At 52.3% G+C, this 19,067-nt stretch overlaps 5 protein-coding genes across 5 annotated transcripts; all 5 read left to right on the top strand.

The window, feature by feature from the left end:
• The first annotated feature begins 714 nt into the window (after positions 1-714).
• On the top strand, positions 715-2,998 carry HMPREF1120_07947 (uncharacterized protein). The gene has a single exon (XM_009162184.1). It carries the CDS (start codon positions 1,434-1,436, stop codon positions 2,667-2,669), a length of 1,236 nt encoding a protein of 411 aa, XP_009160432.1. The 5' UTR covers positions 715-1,433; the 3' UTR covers positions 2,670-2,998.
• A 326-nt stretch (positions 2,999-3,324) lies between these two features.
• Positions 3,325-5,609, top strand: HMPREF1120_07946 (FACT complex subunit pob3). The gene is made up of 4 exons (XM_009162183.1): positions 3,325-3,545; positions 3,596-4,333; positions 4,392-5,031; positions 5,085-5,609. Coding segments are annotated over exons 1-4 (1,710 nt in total). The 5' UTR covers positions 3,325-3,543; the 3' UTR covers positions 5,415-5,609.
• Positions 5,610-5,659: 50 nt separating this feature from the next.
• On the top strand, positions 5,660-7,285 carry HMPREF1120_07945 (uncharacterized protein). Its single transcript, XM_009162182.1, has 4 exons — positions 5,660-5,982; positions 6,036-6,093; positions 6,142-6,270; positions 6,326-7,285. Exons 1-4 carry the CDS (start codon positions 5,884-5,886, stop codon positions 6,850-6,852), a joined length of 813 nt encoding a protein of 270 aa, XP_009160430.1. The 5' UTR covers positions 5,660-5,883; the 3' UTR covers positions 6,853-7,285.
• Positions 7,286-9,441: 2,156 nt separating this feature from the next.
• On the top strand, positions 9,442-13,187 carry HMPREF1120_07944 (uncharacterized protein; the record flags this gene model as incomplete). Its single annotated transcript, XM_009162181.1, has 4 exons — positions 9,442-9,737; positions 9,796-9,833; positions 9,889-9,921; positions 9,979-13,187. 4 exons carry the CDS (start codon positions 9,442-9,444, stop codon positions 13,185-13,187), a joined length of 3,576 nt encoding a protein of 1,191 aa, XP_009160429.1.
• A 1,166-nt stretch (positions 13,188-14,353) lies between these two features.
• On the top strand, positions 14,354-18,515 carry HMPREF1120_07943 (uncharacterized protein; the record flags this gene model as incomplete). Its single annotated transcript, XM_009162180.1, has 2 exons — positions 14,354-14,822; positions 14,878-18,515. 2 exons carry the CDS (start codon positions 14,354-14,356, stop codon positions 18,513-18,515), a joined length of 4,107 nt encoding a protein of 1,368 aa, XP_009160428.1.
• Between the last annotated feature and the right edge of the window lie 552 nt (positions 18,516-19,067).

Here is a 19,067-nt window from a genome sequence, read left to right as displayed (position 1 = left end):
AAATACTGTAGCCGGACGATTCGGAAGGCTCCAACTCTGGCAAAGTGATGAGTTGAAGGACCTTGCTTGGAGTGCTTGGTCTGAGACAGGGATGAGCACAACCTCTGAGCCTACAAACTCCGTGGATCATTTTCCTAGGCACCAAAGTTCGGTGAAAGGTCTCGTTGGAAGCTTGCCTCACCGCCCCATTCTTGTAATCCGGTTCGGTCTCCCTTCTTTGTGTCCTACCACATTGAGCTCCGGATCGACGATTCAAACATGCGGTGCCAGCAGAGGTTTTGAGACATCTCACGCCAGAGTCAAACAATTGAACAGATAGAGCTTCTTCGAACTAGGGCATCGATCGGGCGTTCGCACCGAGGTCCGTTTTGCACGACTAACAAGTGATCAGAACTCGGCACCATGTTGCCAGTTGTCGAGGGGAGTCCGTGGCTTCGTCCTCGAACCATGGTTCTCTGTGATCGAAAAGCACATGGTGTCGATCCATTCTGGATGGCAATGCCTGCTCAAGAAGGAACGTGTGAGTGTCTATGCCGATGCAGCAATCGAGGTTAGATGATGCTCGCGGTCAGAACCGAAAGCCCAAGAATCTTCCACTGTACTGCAGCGTACTGCCAGTGCCACCCCAGTCACGTGTCGTATTACATAATCTTACCCCCCAACTTGAAACGCAGTTGAACGCGCCCAACAGGGACGCCAAAACACGCTCATCAATCTCAATTCATCTATTGCTTTACAAACTTGAAGGAAGCTCGAAATTGCTCCGGCCGACTCGCTTTGCACGTTGTCTCGAAAATGGTCAAGTCACAAGCAAATCACGACTGCTCTCTGACCACTCGGCCAATGCGCTCTGACAGCGCCAAAATCCCTGTTTGATCGACAAGTGGTGTAAATGAACAGTGCCAGTCGTCTCCTTCGGGGGAATGTTTTGAACGCACTGCCGCCCCTTTGCTTACACTACAAACGAATATAACTTAACAAAGTCACTCCGCTCCCATGTTTTGATGCATTTCCCTAGTGCTCGGGTCCGTGCCTCCGGCGAAGCTGACTGTTGCATGAGATAGAGCAGTACCTGACCAGCTCACAATATCACAACCACTTCCGGAGTGCAGGGGCCGCCTGTCAAACGCTCCAACACGCCTTCCGTCCCCATATTGATGTATACTGAAGTTGAAGCTGTCAGACATGTGTTGTTCGGATGCTCATCAGTTGATGCATGCAACAGCCATCCTCTTAATGTTGCCCTGACTATCTTGTTTACCCAGGTCTTGCCGTCACGTCTTCTGGCCTTATAACTTCATCCTGTATTGATTGTGTTCTATGGCGGATGCTTCATTCCCTCACCTACTTCTGTTTACGGCGATTCCCATAGTCCACCGGAATCCTGGAGGGTACAGGTAGATTCCGGAGACATTCGGGATACTCTTCTCACAATGTCGCACCCACTTCCAGCATACCAAACACCAGTATCCAAGCCTCCTCAGCGTACTGGCATAGTGCTCCCCAATGCTGCAGAAAGAGGCAGCAGCAGTCTTTGTCACGAATTCTGTGACACTGTTCGTCGGCTATTGCAGCATCTCATATTCATCCTCCTCCTCTCCCTGAGGCTATACATGCTTCCACTGTTATACATACTCAACAAACTCGAAGCGGGCCGTGGTCTATGGTACTCAACAGCCTGGCAATTTGTGCGACTCCCAGGGGCCGCTCTGGCTCAATGCACCCGCTGTTGCCGGAGAGCAGAGGATATGTTCTCTGTACATACTTGGCCTGACGTCTGGGACGGCATCGCTGCCCCACTGAAGATATTCAAGGCACTTTATTCTCTTGGAAAAATTCTTGAACAAAACCCCAGCGATCGACCATCCAGACCGACGGCAGTAGCCGATACGCCCGACAGTGCGATAGATCTCCAAAGCCAGCAAGGACAGGAGTCAACGGTTTTCGACGCCGGTCTAGGAGAATCTCAGTGTGAAGGATCGGCAAATGCGTCGCAAATATACCATGCAGCCCTCCTCAATGGGAGTACTTTAGATGACATCCTTGCCGCACTTGAGAAGAATAAAGCGACACGCCAAGTACAGGCCCAGCATATCACGACACATCCAGGCGAAGGCGATAACCTTGAATCCCGTACGGACGACCGGGAAATGCTACGAGAGCAAGTGGAAGCACGACATTATCGCGCTTCTAGTATTCAGAAAACACCTGAAAGGATGTTAGTGCCAAAGGATGGATCCGAGAGGTCACCCTGCTCCGTACGAGAAGAGTTCAACACGGGATCACGACAAGAGCTGCAGACACCAGAGAACGAGGCACCCGCGGCCCAAAAGGTGGTTGCAGCAGGACTCGAAAACAGCAGCCTCGCCAGCTGGACTAAATCACTCCCTGTAGTATCACAATCCGGGGTGCAAGTCCTGCAAAGACAGAATCAGAGAAAGCGTGTTAGCTCTGTTGCGACTAAGCGATGCCCAACGTTTATGCGAAGGCAGAATCAAGGTGACCTTCCGGCAAGATCCACCAGTACGGACAAGGGTTCCTTGGCCCCTTTGCACGGAAGAACGGCAAAGTCAAGCCCAGCGCTCAGTCTGACCTCACCGACGAAGCGTTCTAAGCTCCAACGGAAGGTCATGGTTTACCAAGACCAGCAACATATGATGGACCCGTAATGACGAGAAGGAGCTCCGGTCCATTGTACGAGTTGAGTGGTGGCTTCTGGACCTGATATGCAAATTGAGTGTTTAATACCTACGAAGCCTACCGCTTTGTAATTAGGTGGACTACCACAGTGGAACCCGGGCGATTCCCCTGAAGCCTCTCACGCGGATCCTGGACGGAGGTGCTGTATGATGGTGTTCGTGGCGTATTTATCGTGACTGATGGTAAAGGGCTTTATTAGTAATGAATCGCATGTGCAGACCTGCCTCTTGCACAGAACCTCAACTGTGCGTAGATGCAACAGTCCCTATAGCTCCATGAAGACTTATCTGGTACTCGACCAAATTGTGATACCAAGAGCTCTCCCTCTTGGGAAAGGGCATATCAGTGGGTATCCCGTCCTTCCCTGATCTCCTTCATCTTGGAAAGGACCACGGTAGCGAGAAGTGCATGGAACATTGTATTATGCGATATTTGCAATTGATACGCGCTTCGAGAAAATGGACGCCTGTAGAATCTATTGCATAAGGTATGGTAGACATGACTGTTGTACTGTAGGTAGGCATCGCCGGCAGTAAATAAACCCGCAATCAAAAGTGAAGAACGCGCCAAGGCTGATATGATCTGCGTTCAAGTTCGCGTGGCGCGCCAACTCGACTTCAAGTTCCGCGGTGCAAGTTCACTGCAAGTTCATTCATGTCAATCTCGACACTTTACTTCAGCCTTCCATCTCACCATTGACGTCTTCACTGCTCTACCTCCTATCTGCTGCAAATCCGCCCAGGGAGTCCTTACTGTCGCCATATTACAGAGCGCGACTTTCCGATTGTCGACTGGCTCAAAGTTCAATAACCAGTTGCTGCCGTGGGCGCAGTGTCGCAAATCATGTTGGTCCACGATCTCAATAACTGCACGAACATTACTGACAACACCATAGGGAGACCTTCGAGAACATTTACCTTGATTTATCAAAACAGCCTGGCCGGTGTCGACTCGCAGAGACCGCGCTAGGATGGAAACCGAGTGGTGGCGGCGAGCCGTTCACGCTTGACAGCAACCAGATCAGTGCCGCGCAGTGGAGCAGAGCGTCAAAGGGGTTCGAGATTAAGATCATTACTCGGGATGCAGGAGTCATCCAACTAGACGGCTTCGAAGAGGAAGATTACGACCGGGCGGCCAAAGCGTTCAAGATCTGGTACGGCATCAACCTAGAACACAAGGAACATGCGCTACGAGGGTGGAACTGGGGCAAGGCTGAATTTGGGCGAGCCGAATTGGCGTTCAATGTCCAGAACAGACCGGCCTTTGAGATCCCGTACACAGAGATCTCAAACACCAATTTGGCGGGGAAAAACGAGATTGCCGTTGAATTCAACCTCGATGCCGACTCCACCCAGAATGGCACAAACGGCCACAAAGAGGGCAGCACGAAGAATCGCGGGCGCAAGGCGGCTGCTGGCAGGGACGAACTTGTCGAGATGCGGTTCTATATCCCAGGCACGGTCTCGAAGAAAGAAGTCAACGGAGAAGAAGGCAGTGGCGCCGACGAGGACGACGAAGAGGAACAGAATGCCGCCAACTTGTTTTATGAGACCTTGATGGACAAGGCAGAGATTGGAGAAGTCGCCGGTGCTACGTTCGCCACTTTCCAGGACATATTACATCTCACGCCCAGGTACGTATCCACTTTCGGAGTGGTTTATTCAACAAGATATGCTAACTGATGGATGCAGAGGACGTTTCGATATCGACATGTACGAGAACTCGTTCCGCTTACGTGGTAAGACGTATGATTATAAGATCCAATATCAATCGATCAAGAAGTTTTTCATCCTCCCGAAAAACGATGAAATGCACACAATGATTACGCTGGGTTTGGATCCACCTCTGCGGCAAGGGCAAACGAGATATCCGTTCATTGTGATGCAGTTGAAACTCGACGACGAGGTTAATCTGGACCTCAACATGACGGAAGAGCTCCTTGAAACCAAGTACAAAGATAAATTGGAACCACACTACGAAGCGCCCATCCACCATGTCATCGCCAAAGTCTTCAAAGGCTTATCCGGGAAGAAGATCATCATGCCCTCGAAGGACTTTGTCAGTCATCACAACATGAACGGGGTTAAATGCTCCATCAAGGCCAACGAAGGCCTGCTGTTCTGCCTGGATAAGAGTTTCATCTTTGTGCCTAAGCCAGCCACCTATGTGCCGATCGACTCGATACAGAGCATCACCATGTCGCGAGTAGGAGGAGCTTTGGCGGCCAGCCGTACCTTTGACATCACCATGACTCTGAAGAACGGTCAAGGAGAGCACCAGTTTAGCAACATCAACCGAGAAGAGCAACAGCCATTGGAAGCGTTTTTCCAGGTAAGTCACCCTTTTCTATGCAGTCTGAATCATTGACTAATCTCGTAACTTAGGCAAAGGGTATCCGTTTCAAGAACGAGATGTTGGACGACTCGTCCACGCTATTGAAAGCAGCCTTGGAAGATCAAGATCTTGCGTCATCAGATGAGGATGACAATGGAGGCGCAAATCGGGGCTCGGCTGATGAGGACGATGAGTCGCCGGATGAAGATTTCCAAGCCTCATCTGAAAGCGATGTTGCCGAAGAGTATGACTCGGCGCATGAAAGTAGTGGCAGTGATGCTGGTAGCGATGCAGAAATGAATGATGCTGATGGGGACGATGGAGATGCGGGCAGCGAAGACGAGGAAGACCGAAGGCCAAAAAAGAAGGCAAAGAAATAGGCAGATACTCTTCGGACCCAGGATCCATCTGTATCAAAAGTATCAGTATGAGGAAGCTGCCTATGCAGTCTCTGTAATCCATCCGTCGTGACTATGCTTAATGCTGAACGCAAGTACGTGAATGGCACAATGAGTACTAAGGTAGTGTTGCAGCGCAATCTCGGCGGCGGGATCAAAGGTATAAATTCGTGCCTCAATCTGCTCTTCTTCGTGTCTTCTTCTCATCTCACATTCCGCCAGACCGTGGCCACTCGACTCCGTTTTGTTTGGAATTGGTTTGTTTAAGTTTGTCTCTCAGCGAAGCTGGTGCTGTACTGTACTTGCTGGGAATGCACCGGATTATCTTTTCCGGCATCGGAATATCTTTGTGCCGAAGATAATCCGGTGCCGAAAAGGCACGTCGTTTGACTTTCCTTTCACAGCTTCAGCTTCGCTGAGAGACAACTTAGACACACCAATCTAAACAAAGATGCCTCCCAAAGCCGTCAAGCCCAAGGGCGCTGGCCCAGCGCAGCGCAGCCGAACTGGTTGTCAAACTTGCCGAAACCGAAAGCTCAAATGCGATGAGGTGAGTCCGACCTGTTCACGTTCAGATCCGTTGTTGACCGAACCGTGTTCCAGGCGAAACCCATATGCGGCCAGTGCCTGAAATCGCACCGAGAGTGTGTACGCTCCGAAGGTGAGTCGCCAGTCGTTGGAATCAGGCGCATTCGACTGACCTTGACAGCGATCACCTTCCGCCATCATCAAAATGCGGCGTTCGACCCTGATGAACAAGACCATGCCCTCGACAGTTTCTTCAAGTACGCGCAGCACTACGACTCGACGATCTACTTCTTACCGGTTCCGGAGAATTGTAAGTCCTGAGTATTCACCTCATTTTCACGATGAGCATGACTAACAAGTAACAGTGACCTGGATCTATGTCACCGACCCGGACGCCGAAGATTCAAGAACTCCACCACCGCAGACCGAGACCCCATCCGAGTCGTACCAGCAAGTCGCAGCGCACACCTTGGAAGCCCTCTCGACCGCGGCGGCAGACCACATCTCCTACCCACCCCAAGCTACGGCATATTACACTTCGATGCCTCCTCAGGATGCGCACCCAGACTATGCTTTTGTTAGAGGCGAGGCCGGAAATGGGATGCACGGAGGACAAGGCAATAACATCAATTTCCTCCTCAATCCACCGGGCCAGACGCCGGCTTCCTTAATCGATCCGAACCTCGAGGCGACCGTGGCTCAGGCGGCTGAACAGGCTGTCGGGCCAGAACTTAAATCGTACGAATTGAAAGAGAATGACGGTTTCGAGGGAGAAGATGGCGCGCCGACCATGCACGAACAACACGAGAACTTGAACCAAGAGAACCATGAGGAGGCCATGGGCGATTCGGACGTCGCAATGCTAAGAAAGTACAACGAAGCCCAGGTCTAATATGGGAGACTTGGCGGTTGTTCTGGTCCTGGCAGTGCTTACTCTCATGATGATAATGTCTTGCATATGGGACGGGGGCAATGCATTCGGCGTCTGGGGCAAAGGTTTTTTCTATCGGCGTGGAGATACCCCTAACGGCGTTTTCTGGGGAGGCCTTTTATGATAATCATGACTGTGGATGATCATGGTGCATATCAGCAGGAGACAGATCCGACACACCTGTACAAATACTCTTTTAATTTCGTGCTGAGAATTGCTAACTCGGCGAAGTCACGCTTACAGTAAGACTGAGACAGCTAAATTGCACAATTCAATTTTCAAAGGAACAAGACTTCACCAGGCTTGACGTTCCACTTGTATGTTACTTTCTTATGGCGGCGGTGGTGGTGACAATAATGGTCCTGGTTTTGCCCAAGCATACATTTGCATCCCCGTTGGGTTTCCTGTCCTTTGCGCAACTTGAAGCTGAGACCAGAATGCCATTTCCAGAAAGTCAACTTTACACTGGCATTGTACCGGCGTTTCTCCTGTGAGGCAAAGAAGCAACTGCCGGAGGTACTGACTGCACTTCGGAAAACATAGTGTGTTGTTAGAGCGACAAGCAAGGCTTACATGGCTCGCCTGCGACATCCGGTCTTACACCTGCAGCAGCTACAGTATGTTACATACCCAAACAAGACATTGGCGTTCGACAATCCGATCCAATCTACCACTGTAATTTACCTCGCTTTCTAAGGCAGTAGTAGGATTCTAAGGGTCCTCATAATAATAATAAAACATGCAATGCCAGCGCCGGTAGTGATTCGGTGACCCTCCGCTGTGCTAGGTGGTCCACAGGTGGCTTTTTTGGAAGGCTAGGCACGAAAACAACAGCCAGCTTATTAACCACATTAAAATAAAACTTTAGTGGTGGGACAGGAGCTGATATATAGTACTATGTACATTATACTCTTATACGGAGCTGCCTCGAATTATCATTATGAATGCCAATAATGCAGTGTCCAAAAGGCACGCAAAGCAATCCCACAGACTTCAGTTGAACTCTGAGAAGTTGAATCATTAGTATTGACACTGCAGTGGCAGCACCACTGGCAGCAGATCCGAGACTCCGGAGCGAGCGGCCAGCTAGAATCGGACCACCCTGGTCGTCTGTGCTAAACACGAGCAGTAGGCGAGATCAGCATCCAAACCTCCTCGGAGCGCCCAGGCGCACCTAAGATCGTCGACGATGGGTGTCATACATGGAATTTTTTTTTTTTTTTTGAGATTTCTCAATGGAACTGATGAGGATACTGGGAGTATCGCTGATATCATCTGACTATATACCTACAAACTACTACCGGTGTATGTACAGTAGTAGTGGGTGCTGTACAACTGTCCCTACTAGTAGTGTCTGCAGTTAATATCACTGATGCAGTGCTTCAGCTGGTTTGCAGAGCAATGGTACTACCGTTGGGGTACAGAAGATGTTCGGTAGGATGATTTCATGGCGCCGGGCTCGCAGCCAGCGGCTGGCAGATGGTGCCAGGCCAGTGGACGACAGGCATCGTTGCCGCCAAAGCCGCGACCCGCTGTCGAGTCCTAACGAGTCCGAGAGACGTCAGCGAGCAGCATTGATTGCGTCTCCATGACTGGTTTGGGACGCGGCCAATCTCTCACTACAGACCCCAAGACTGTTTTGTGCTCCGCCTGCCTTGACATGTCGACTCTTTCCAAGGAACTCATAGGCCATGTTCCGCCTAACAGCACGGCAGTAGCCACACCCACAGCTCTTGCAGAGATGCAAGCCCACACTACTGCAGTGGCAGCTTGGACTTGGACCTCTTGTCTTGCCATGAGGCAGACTCGGACTGTAAATAATAATAAGACTGCTGCGCTGACCGGAGTCTTGTCTAGCGGCATGGCAATAACTTGGCCATGGCTGTGTAGAGCCAATGCCGGTCAACGGTAATATTACTGACCCAGACAATGACTGCCAAACTCTGGCATCCAGATGCGATGCGAGGTGGTACAGTACAAGATACAATAGGTTCAAGTCCAATTGACGGTGGTCAAAGTAGTGCAGTGGCTCCCGCCCGGTTGTGTCCAAGCGGCGCCAAACACAGCTACCGCTAGTAAAGAAAAGTGGGCGGAACAGCCAAAGGGTGTGGAAAGACGGAAAGCAAATACGTCGTAGATAGACACTCGCCTGCTTTTTGTTTCTTCGGTGATCTTGTTCTGCTTCCAACTTAGACAGTCCGTGGTAAACTGCAACTACACCTCATCTCGCTCGCTCGCTTCCTCAGCCTAGCTATTTCGCTCGTTCGCTATCCCCGTCGGCTTTTTTCCAACCTCCGGCACTGCGCCACACTTGTTTACAGATACTCCTCCAGACTGTTCTTCTGTCACTCTCTCATGGCTGGATTCAGATAACGTGGTTGACGAGGGTCACGAGCTCGGAGTGAGGTTGTCGCAGTTGGTGAAGACGGGGCCATTGTCGCAGGGTTCTGTCCGTGCCTGTTCCTTTCGCTGCACTGAGTTGGAGAATCCGCGGCCGCAGGTACCTGTCAAACAAAAGAGCAGGGACCATTGAACAGTGAACAGCACAACATGGGGCGACTTCGAAACCTGTCTCAGAGCTTCAAGGCCGCTGCCTTCCCTTCGAGTTCCAATAATGCGTCGAACCAGTCCCTTTCCAGGGCCTCGCCTAATGGCCAGACTCAAATAGTCGACAAAGAGGCATCTTCTCCATTGCCCAATTCACCCGTTGCGCCCTTCGCCGATACTCCTCCGCCCAACCCTGCGCCCAACCGACCAGCCTCTCGTCCCGCATCCATGGTGTACACGAGTCCGTCCATGGACTTTGGCAAGGAGAACCACATTGAAGAGCTGGCGCCGGTGTTCAGGTTGGTATTCATGTGGATAGAATACTTGCTTGGTTCTAGCACTGACCATGTCCGTTAGTTTCCTCTCGAGTCACGCCAACAAACTGTATCAAGAAGGTATTTCTAGACGTCCGGAAAGAGGCAAAAACTGCATGCTGACCCTCATTGCTAGGCTACTTTCTGAAACTGAACGATCTTGATACACGTAAGTCCCGGGCTCCCGCTTTTTGATACAGGGGCATTGTTGACGTCAAGATCCTAGATGGACGGCCATACCCTGACCGGAATTGGGTCGAATGCTTTGCTCAATTGGTAGGAACGGTGCTCTCGCTTTGGGATGCTGCTGCACTCGATGCCGCCGGACAGGATGGAGAAGTAGCCCCCACGTTCATCAACCTGGCAGACGCTTCGATCAAAATGGTAGGCCGTTTTGCCCCGTCACGAATGATTGAGGAGTTTGTTCTGAACCACCATGTGCAGATCGAGACGCTTCCAACACGAAACCCGGATGTCCAGCCCCTACAAAACGTTCTTTCAGTTTCCACCGCGGGCAAAAATCGCTATCTGTTACACTTTAATTCCTTGCATTCGTTGACACAATGGACGGCCGGCATCCGGTTAGCGATGTTCGAACACGCATCCTTGCAGGAGTTGTACACGGGCTCATTGATTGCCGGAAAGGGCAAGTATCTGAACAACATCCGAACGATCATGGAGAGGACCAAGTTTAAAACGGAAGATTGGGCGCGTGTCCGCTTTGGCGCTGGGACGCCCTGGAGACGCTGCTGGTGCGTCATCGAGCCGCCGGACGAGAAAGAATGGCAGAAGTCCAACAAGTCATTGAAGAAGAAATCGGCGTACGAAAAGCCCTCGTTGCCCAAAGGCGACATTAAGTTCTACGACACCAAGAAAACCAAAAAGACGACCCCTATCGCAACCATCACCGACGCGTATTCAGCATATGCCATATATCCCCAGTCGAAACCTTTAATTGATCAGTCGACGCTCGTCAAGGTGGAAGGCAGAATCACCATTCATTCGAAACCGGAGTCTAAGACTGAAGGGTTTGTCTTCGTGATGCCCGAGCTGCACCCGGCCGTTTCCGGGTTTGAGATGATGCTACGCTGGCTCTTCCCTGTTTTCGACGTCTTCCACCTGTACGGACGTCCTCAGCGCTTGATTGCGGACACGTGGGACACCCGCGGCCTCATGTTTGCTATGCCAAAGGAGCGCCGATACGGGTACCTGGACATCATAGACGTTGCAGCACTAATTCATACACCAGGCAGTGACAAGTGGAGCGAGCGCGAGTGGCGGAAACAAATGAAGGATATGACTTCGAAGAGAATGGCTATGACGGCGCAGAGTCGGTCAAGCAGCACTTTGGAAGGACAGAGGAGAAACCGAACGCTCTCGGAGTCCCGCCAGGGTGTGCACTACGACGACGCAGCCTCTGTCCGCTCAACACCTTCCAGACATCAGTATAACCAGTCTACTGATGCCGTCTTTGCTTCGCCCAAGAAGGCTGCCACGACGCCCCTCAACGCTGGATACCTTGCTCCTCCCCAGAACCAACAACATTCAAGGTCTGTATCGGAGTCGGTGGCCTATGTGTCCCCTACAAAGGCACGCCAGCAACGGGACAACTACAACCCCTCTCGATTGTCCAGTGAGTACACTGACATGGAGCCAATCCAACCTCCGCCTGCGCCTCCAGCGTACCGGTACCAGAACAAGAACGTGGCTGCCACTACTGAACTAGAAGCATCCGATAGCAGGTACAGCTCCGACAGTGAGGGTCAATCACCGCACACGCACCCAGAAGATATTCAGGAGGACGTGCGAGGGTCGACGCCGCCAGCACCGGTGGCCGCACCTCCGCACTTCCAACATCAGGCTGGGCAAGTGCCTCAGAAACGACCAGAGGTGAGACCGGATCTAAGGCGGGAGAAGAGTCGCATGTCAAATGCAACACTGTCTCAGATGGCGGATGTGAACAAGATGGTAAGCGGTGCCGGTGGGGCGGCGGGGCAGGCCGCCGTGATGGCGTGGAACAACGGGAGGCCGGATGACAAGGAAGATCAGGGGCTTCGAGGGGTAAATACTGAGACCCCTCACGACGAAAGAGAAATGTCTGCTAATCAACATCCCCCTGAAGCGGTGGCAGCGGTAGCAGATGGTGCTTATACAGACAGCCCTGCTGATCTCAGACCAGAATATGCCCGACTGCCCAGTAATAGTGAATCCGTGATCGCTCGGAAACCGATTCATCGAAAGCCTGTGCCGGCGTCCACCACCTCCCTTCCGCTTCCCATCCAGCATTCCCAACCCCCGGACGACATGTCTCCATATTCCGCCTCTAATTACGACAACGAATCATCCGGCACTCCCGACTACGACAGCCTTCCTGAGGAAGCCGCATCAGACATTCGGCCCCGAAAAACGCGGACTGGCGTGCTCAAGACCGTGGGAGATCCCAGCTTGAGAGATTACCACCAAGTATCCCGATCATCCCTGCAAGTCGATATACCAGAGATCAACTTCGGCACGACTGTCGTGCCGAGCCTAACACCAGGCCAGAGTCGTCCTCCGACCGCAAGTGGGATACATGGCCGCCAGTCACCTCTCGACCACCCGGCCACAGCTCCTGCGACGCCTGGTGGAACTCCGCCGTCACGGCCGCCTTTGGACGAAAGAGCATCCCTAGGGCGGCAGACTCCCAGCGACGAGCGGAGGCTGTCCTATGTTGATAGGATCAGCCCACAGCCCAATCATGCTCGCTCTCGAAGTTATGCTTGGCAACCCGCAGCCATGACCGGCCGACAAAGCCCCAGTAGAGTCTTAACGGCTGAGGAGTTTGTCCAGCAACGCGCTGCGGCGGCGCGGCTGCCCCAGGGATATGTCCCACGTCGAAGCTTTTCTTCAGGCCAAGTTGAACGGTCTCCGAGCAAACTACAGAAGAAGAGGGAATCCATCGTCCGACCCAGTTCCCGGAACTCGCTGCTGCTGGATTATTCTAGCCATCTGTCGGCGCGAGAACAAGAGCATGTGGCACGAATGACGGGCGGCCCTTTGATCCAGGTGGGCGAGCGGAGCCGAACTCCAGATCCTTCGGTCGGCCTGATTGGCGCGATACAAGCACGGGAACAGGAAAAGAAGAACATAAAAGACGGGGTGGCGGGTCATATGGTTCAGGAGGCGATTGCACAGAGACAAGCTGCCGAACGCACGTACGGATACCAGCAATATCCTGGATATCAATCCGTGGATCCGCGGCAGTCTGGTCAATGGACAACCCCTCCGCCATCGGTTTACTGGGGCGGCGCATTTCCAGCTGCCGGTCCGACTCCCATGTCGAATGTTCAAGGGCCTCAGCAACATCCACAACAACAGCAGCAGCCCAATGCGGGATATAACCCTGCATATGGTGGACCGTACAGGCCACCTCAAGGAGGCTACGTGACGAGGTAATTGATGGAGATTGGGCATTATTGTATAGAGTCAGCATGGCGAACCGGCAAATCTGCATTTGGGAGCATTACGGGCGAGAGTTTGCATTCTGCATTTTGCATTAGAAGGGACAGTGCCCGAATCATCAATCTCAGGTGTTCACGCATAACGATGCTGCATAGGTAGGAATACTAATATGGAATGGACTGTGGCGGCCCTGAAAGCGAAATAACATGAGCCAGCATAATCAGTAGCACTGTCGTAGTCATGAACCGAGCTCGGGCTTCAGATTTTATCTTCTGGGCGGATCTGTGGCTGGCTGTTTGTCTAGGCGTCTTGCGCGGCCATCTTGGGGCGTTGGGATTTACAGTAAAATAGTGCAGGTGGGTAGCCGGACTACAATTGTAGTGCCTGGTAGGCTCCCCAGCAGTCGTTGTACCGGACTTGCAGTCGGCTGCCTCCGTAGAGTTGTGGGCGTCAGAAAACGGTCCCGGTCCCGGTCCAGGTTCCAGGTCCAGCCCCCGAACCGAAGAACGATGGAGCGTGCACGTGGCGGGCCAGTGGTCTCGACAATGCGTGAGATACTACCAGGAGGAGGGAGACAAGCGAGGGAGGAGGGCTAGGAGTGGTCGAGAGTATACCTACTTGTCTCTACAGCGGGTATAGACTGTAGACTATGGACTTGCAATAGACAAAGCGAGGTAGACAATACTTGTACATAGTACTTGGTGCAGTGGTTGATCGATCGAGTATCGTGGAGCACATGGAGTTCATGGTGTCTGAGGGAGTGAAGCAAGACTGCAACTTTTAACACAGCCTCCGCACCCCATTCACCATCCTCACTGCATCTGGTACTCGACCCCGTCTACTCGTCCTCGTCTCTCGTCTCTCGTCCTCATCTGCTCGTCCTTACGCGTGAATTGTTCAATTCATCCGCGTCTCATCCACATATCACTCCTTACTGCGTCTACTCATCATCTTTCACTCGCTTCAAATGTCACTGCGCCCCTTCACCACCGGCTCATCGTCGCTCTGTCGCAGCTGGCCTGCCGACCGAGAAACCCTGTAGACAGCCTGCCTGAACCGTCCATGTCGACAACATCTTCCCTACTACAAGCCTCGAACCCCTTAGCCTCGCGATCCCGAGATGATCTAGCGTATCCAGGCCTGCTCCTGCACCTCCGAACATGCCACTGAGAACTCTTCTCTCCAAGGCTGGTCCGCGTTCTGCACATCGACGACACAGTAGCATTATCGAGGATGCTGGCGAGGATTCCGAGAGTAATCCTTCTCCGGCTCGCAGCCGCGGGAACTCGATGAAGAGACTGAGTCTGGGCTTATCTCGCACGAATGAAGACACATTTGCTCCCTTCTTTACACATGAGCCAGGCGAGGCACAGTCGCGCCTGGACTCACTACGAGATGACAAGAACCCTGAGCCTTCAGCACCGCCAAAAAGCGCCGACACCCCAGCCGCAGTCCCTATGCCACCACCCGAGAAGATGCAAGTGCCCAGGACGAGCAGTGGTCCTGGTGGTGATGGAACACTACTCAAACCGCAGAGGATGTCGCTCTTGGGGATGAGACATGCCTCCGATTCGCAGCTGTCCACAAGATTTAGGAAATCGCTGGTTGTTACACCACAAGACGCTGCTCGTACGTTGTATATCTTCGCATGATTCTTTTCACAGGGACTGACTGATCGATCTAGCGCCCAAGATAATCACCACCGCGCCCACTTACGATTTCGAGGATAGCAGCCTGAGACCACCAAAACATAAGTTGTTTGCTCGATCTTCCAGTCCTTTCCGCAAGAGCCGTATTCCTGAGCAGCGGCCACAGAAGGACATTGTACCTGAAAGTCTGTTAGAAGAGCACGGAACGTCTGGTACAAACTCCCGACTACCAAGTGAAACCACTTCCTACGAACGTTTGCCCCGGCCAAAGGTGTCAAACACAGCCACGGCTCCGCCTGCATATGGCGATGAATCCTCATCCTCACTGGCGATTCCGGTGACACGACTTTCCGACTCCTCTCGCTCCGACGATAGTTCTGCAGATCACCATGTCTATGCAAAAACCACCACAACTCACACCATATCCACCACCACCACGTTTTTCAAGCTCAGTCGACGGAAGAAGAACAAGGGGCCGTTGTTTCCGTTGCCAGAGAGGTTTGCTGCGCCCCAATCGGGTCGGACAAGCACTTCGACCATGCCCCGTGAGACGACAGAAGGAAGGAGGTCCATGTCGCCCAGTAGAAAATCCACCACCACAGTCCGATTCGATACCGCTCCGAGTCGACAGGATTCAGCAGAGCCTTCACCGACTCACTCGACGACTGCGCTGACAAACGCACCGTTTGGCTCTCCTGGCCCAACGATCGTGCGTCAAAACTCGGCGTGGTCTACCCATTCCGGTCATTCAGCACCGTCCGTGTCTTTGGCTCCGCCTCGCCCGGGCAGCGGAAGAGGACGGTCTTCGACCATGAGTTCCGTGAGGAGGTCGGCAGAGAAACTAGCGGAGGTCGTGCCGCAGCCAGGATCCGCGAGAACCTCAACGTCCACAAGTGGGAGGAGGAGTTTTGGTGATCTTCTTGGGCTGCCCCATCGACTCCGGCAGAATTCTGCTCCACCTCCCCGGCACAGCGCGGGCTCGAGTCCTGGAACCCCCGGCTCCAAGTCCAACTCACTACACATTCCCCGGGAACCGGAGCCAGAGCGCGTCTATCCGCAGCGGGAAGACGACGATACGCCTGCAAGCTATCTGGAAAAGCTGGAGGCTGCGGTTCCCCGCGGTGCCATGGCAACGATTCTTTGTAAGAACGGCGACGACTTCTCCAAGACTTGCTTAAGGAAATACATGCGAGGCTTTTCATACTTTGGCGAATCCATTGACATGGCGATACGGAAAATGTTGATGGAGGTAGAGTTGCCGAAAGAAACGCAACAAATCGACCGACTCCTCGCTGGATTTGCCGATCGCTACTACGAATGCAACCCTGGCATCTTTGCATCAACGGACGAGACCGCTTTCGTTGCATTTTCAATCCTTCTCCTGCACTCCGACACCCACAACAAGAACAACAAGTGGAAGATGCAGAAGCAGGACTACGTCAAGAACACTCAACAGGGGCCGGTCCATATTTCCAGCGATATTCTCGAATGTTTCTACGACAATGTGTGCTATACGCCATTCATCCATTTCGAGGATGAAATTGCGGTTCATAGCCACCGTCTAACTGCACCGAAACCAAAGAAGAGCTTGATCCGGACCCGAAGTTTGGAAAGTCTACGTGGGCCTGTGGATCCGTACATCTTGATCTTGGACAACAAGTTAGAGGTGTTACGGCCATCACTGAAGGATGTCATGGATACTGAGGATTGCTATCGATCGACTGGAACGGCTGATGTCCTTGATACAAATGAGATCCACAAGGCATTCCTCCATTCCGCCGTGCTGCAAATTGTTTCCGCACGTTCTAGGCCTGATGCGTTCTCGACGCAAGCAACCATCACCAACCCTGGAGAGGCTCAAGCCGGGCTGGTCAGCATCAAGGTCGCCAAAGTCGGATTGCTGTGGCGCAAAGACCCGAAGAAAAAGAAAGCAAAGCGTCCGTGGCAAGAATGGGGAGCCATCTTGACCGACTCCAAGTTGTACTTCTTCAAGGATGTGGGTTGGGTCAAGAAGCTGATCAGCCAGTATGATGCACATTCCAAATCGACCAACAAAAACGGCCCTTTGGTTTTCAAGCCTCCCCTGGCTTCCTTTGATCCAGATGCGCTTATGTCTATGGATGACGCAGTTGCACTGCTTGATACCAGTTACAAGAAACACAAGAATGCGTTTGTTTTTATCAAGCACGGCGGCTTCGAGGAGATTTTCCTGGCCAACAGCGAAGGCGAAATGAATGACTGGATCGGCAAGTTGAATTATGCTGCTGCATTCCGGACCGCCGGCATCAGAATGCGAGGGCTTTTGGGTTCTAGCTATGAAGGCCGACAACATATCCATCGCAAGGATTCGGAGCAATCGACCAAGAGCGAGCAGGCGTTGCAGAAAGAGCGCAAAGTGGACCCTCAGGTAACGTGGGAAATCATGTTCTATCGTCGACAGCTCATCAGCGAGAGGATCAGTGATTTCGACGACAAGATCATGGTTGCACAGAAGGAACTGGACAATCTCCTTCGAAACGCACGCCATTTGCTCATCCTCTTGCCCATTCAGCAAAAGACTCGGGAGGCTCTGGTGCTGGCGGCTGGTCGGATGTCGGCAAAGTTGAAGTGGACAAGAGTCGAATTATGGAGGACACGAACCCATCGTGATATTCTGTACAAAGATCTCGAGCAGGAAGGAGTGACGGCATTCCCAGTGCCTCGCAGGTCGTCGGCGTCCACGCCCCAAAAGACAACTCCTATAAAAGTCGGGCCAATAAACATAGCACGGAACGTCAACGACATCAACCAGACGACGTTATCGCCAGTCAGTGCGCTGTCACCGAAGGCGTCCAATATGACGGAGAAACTTACGTCTGCCGAAAACGAGGGTAATCGACCTGAGTCCAGCCCTCCGGATCTTTCTGCCGCTACCAGCCCTTCGGTATCTGAACATGTTCTGGTAGGGCAGGAGAGCAGTCAAGAACCGCACGTGCTGGTTCATAGGGCGTCTGTGACCAGTTCTCATCATAGTCGTGATAAGGAACGGCTAGCGAGAGTCATCACTGAGGATGACGAGCAAAAGGTTCTGCGCGAAGCAGGTTTGTTCGGCACCGATGGCCATGTCTCAAAGGAAAAGCGGCCGGATACTGGTGAGTCGGACAGGGACCGTCTGGCGGCCGTCACGAGTCCGTTAGAAACTTCCAAGGTCGGGAGTGTTCGAAGAAGTCTCCAACGCAGTTTGCGCGAGGGTCACCACCACTCCCCCAGTATTCATCGCCATCGAAAAGGGCGAGATTCAGGATCTAGCGTCGCCGCCACAGACGATGGAGGGAAGTCGGTCCAGAATGAAGTGGAGGAACTCAAGAGGGGCACGGGAAGTTTTATTCTCCATGGTAAAAAGGCCAGTGTCATCACCATGTCTTCCGAGTGGCAGAGCATGTCCCAGGAGGACCGGTTGAAATTGAGGAAAGCCATGCACGATGACGCTGGGAAACAACATCCTTCGGCTATTCATGACGATGAGGAAGAAGGAGAAAATCAAAAAGAAGAAGCGGTAGACACTGCCAGTGCGACCTCGAAGTTTACCACCGACGATGATCATACCTATGCATCCTTGAACTCGAGTCGCAAGCAGAGCATCGCCACAACAGCCGGCGAACAATTTGTCGATGCGGAAACCGGTGAGGAATGAATGTGAGGAAGGAGAGATGCACACGAGTTTAAGTTTTTTAGGAACTTGAGGATTGGGAATTGCAGCCAGAAACAACACAGCACACACAGTCGAGGGCTACTGCCAATTGGCGCTCACGATCACGATCACGGCCAAGGTCACGATTACTACGATCATGTCACGATGGATGAAATAGAGGACAACAGAAGCATGAAACTGAAAGGGGTCCTCTTGGGCCGCTTTGCTTGTCTTGTCTAGGTACTTGCTTGAGAGACGATCAACCACCTTTCTTCTTTCTTTTTGCGGTCTCTTTGCGATGGCGTACTACTGTGTATCATGATGGGAGGATGGAAATCGATACCTAGATAGATTGAGCGACATGAGGGTTGTTGTTTTGATTCTTGCCTTTTTTTGCCGGACAGAACAGAAAAGAATTGCATTGCTTTCTTTTGCTGATTTGGCGAGAGACTTGGAGGCCATACAGACAGGCCTTGACTGGATGACTATTGCAAATGCAAATGCACAACTGCGAGACTAGAAAGCAATAAAAGTTTGAGATTGGTACCTACTGTT

This window comes from Exophiala dermatitidis, assembly GCF_000230625.1.
Source record: "Exophiala dermatitidis NIH/UT8656 unplaced genomic scaffold supercont1.7, whole genome shotgun sequence".
Classification (NCBI taxonomy): Eukaryota; Fungi; Ascomycota; class Eurotiomycetes; order Chaetothyriales; family Herpotrichiellaceae; genus Exophiala; species Exophiala dermatitidis.
The sequence above is the reverse complement of the archived record's forward strand: the minus strand, read 5'-3'. Positions and strand labels throughout refer to the sequence as shown.

Coding starts and splice junctions, on each gene's coding strand:
- HMPREF1120_07947 (XM_009162184.1), top strand. CDS start 1,434: ATGTCGCACCCACTTCCAGCATACCAAACACCAGTATCCAAGCCTCCT.
- HMPREF1120_07946 (XM_009162183.1), top strand. Junction 4,334..4,391: donor ATATTACATCTCACGCCCAG/GTACGTATCCAC, acceptor TGATGGATGCAG/AGGACGTTTCGATATCGACA. Junction 5,032..5,084: donor CATTGGAAGCGTTTTTCCAG/GTAAGTCACCCT, acceptor CTCGTAACTTAG/GCAAAGGGTATCCGTTTCAA.
- HMPREF1120_07945 (XM_009162182.1), top strand. CDS start 5,884: ATGCCTCCCAAAGCCGTCAAGCCCAAGGGCGCTGGCCCAGCGCAGCGC. Junction 5,983..6,035: donor GAAAGCTCAAATGCGATGAG/GTGAGTCCGACC, acceptor ACCGTGTTCCAG/GCGAAACCCATATGCGGCCA. Junction 6,094..6,141: donor AGAGTGTGTACGCTCCGAAG/GTGAGTCGCCAG, acceptor TGACCTTGACAG/CGATCACCTTCCGCCATCAT.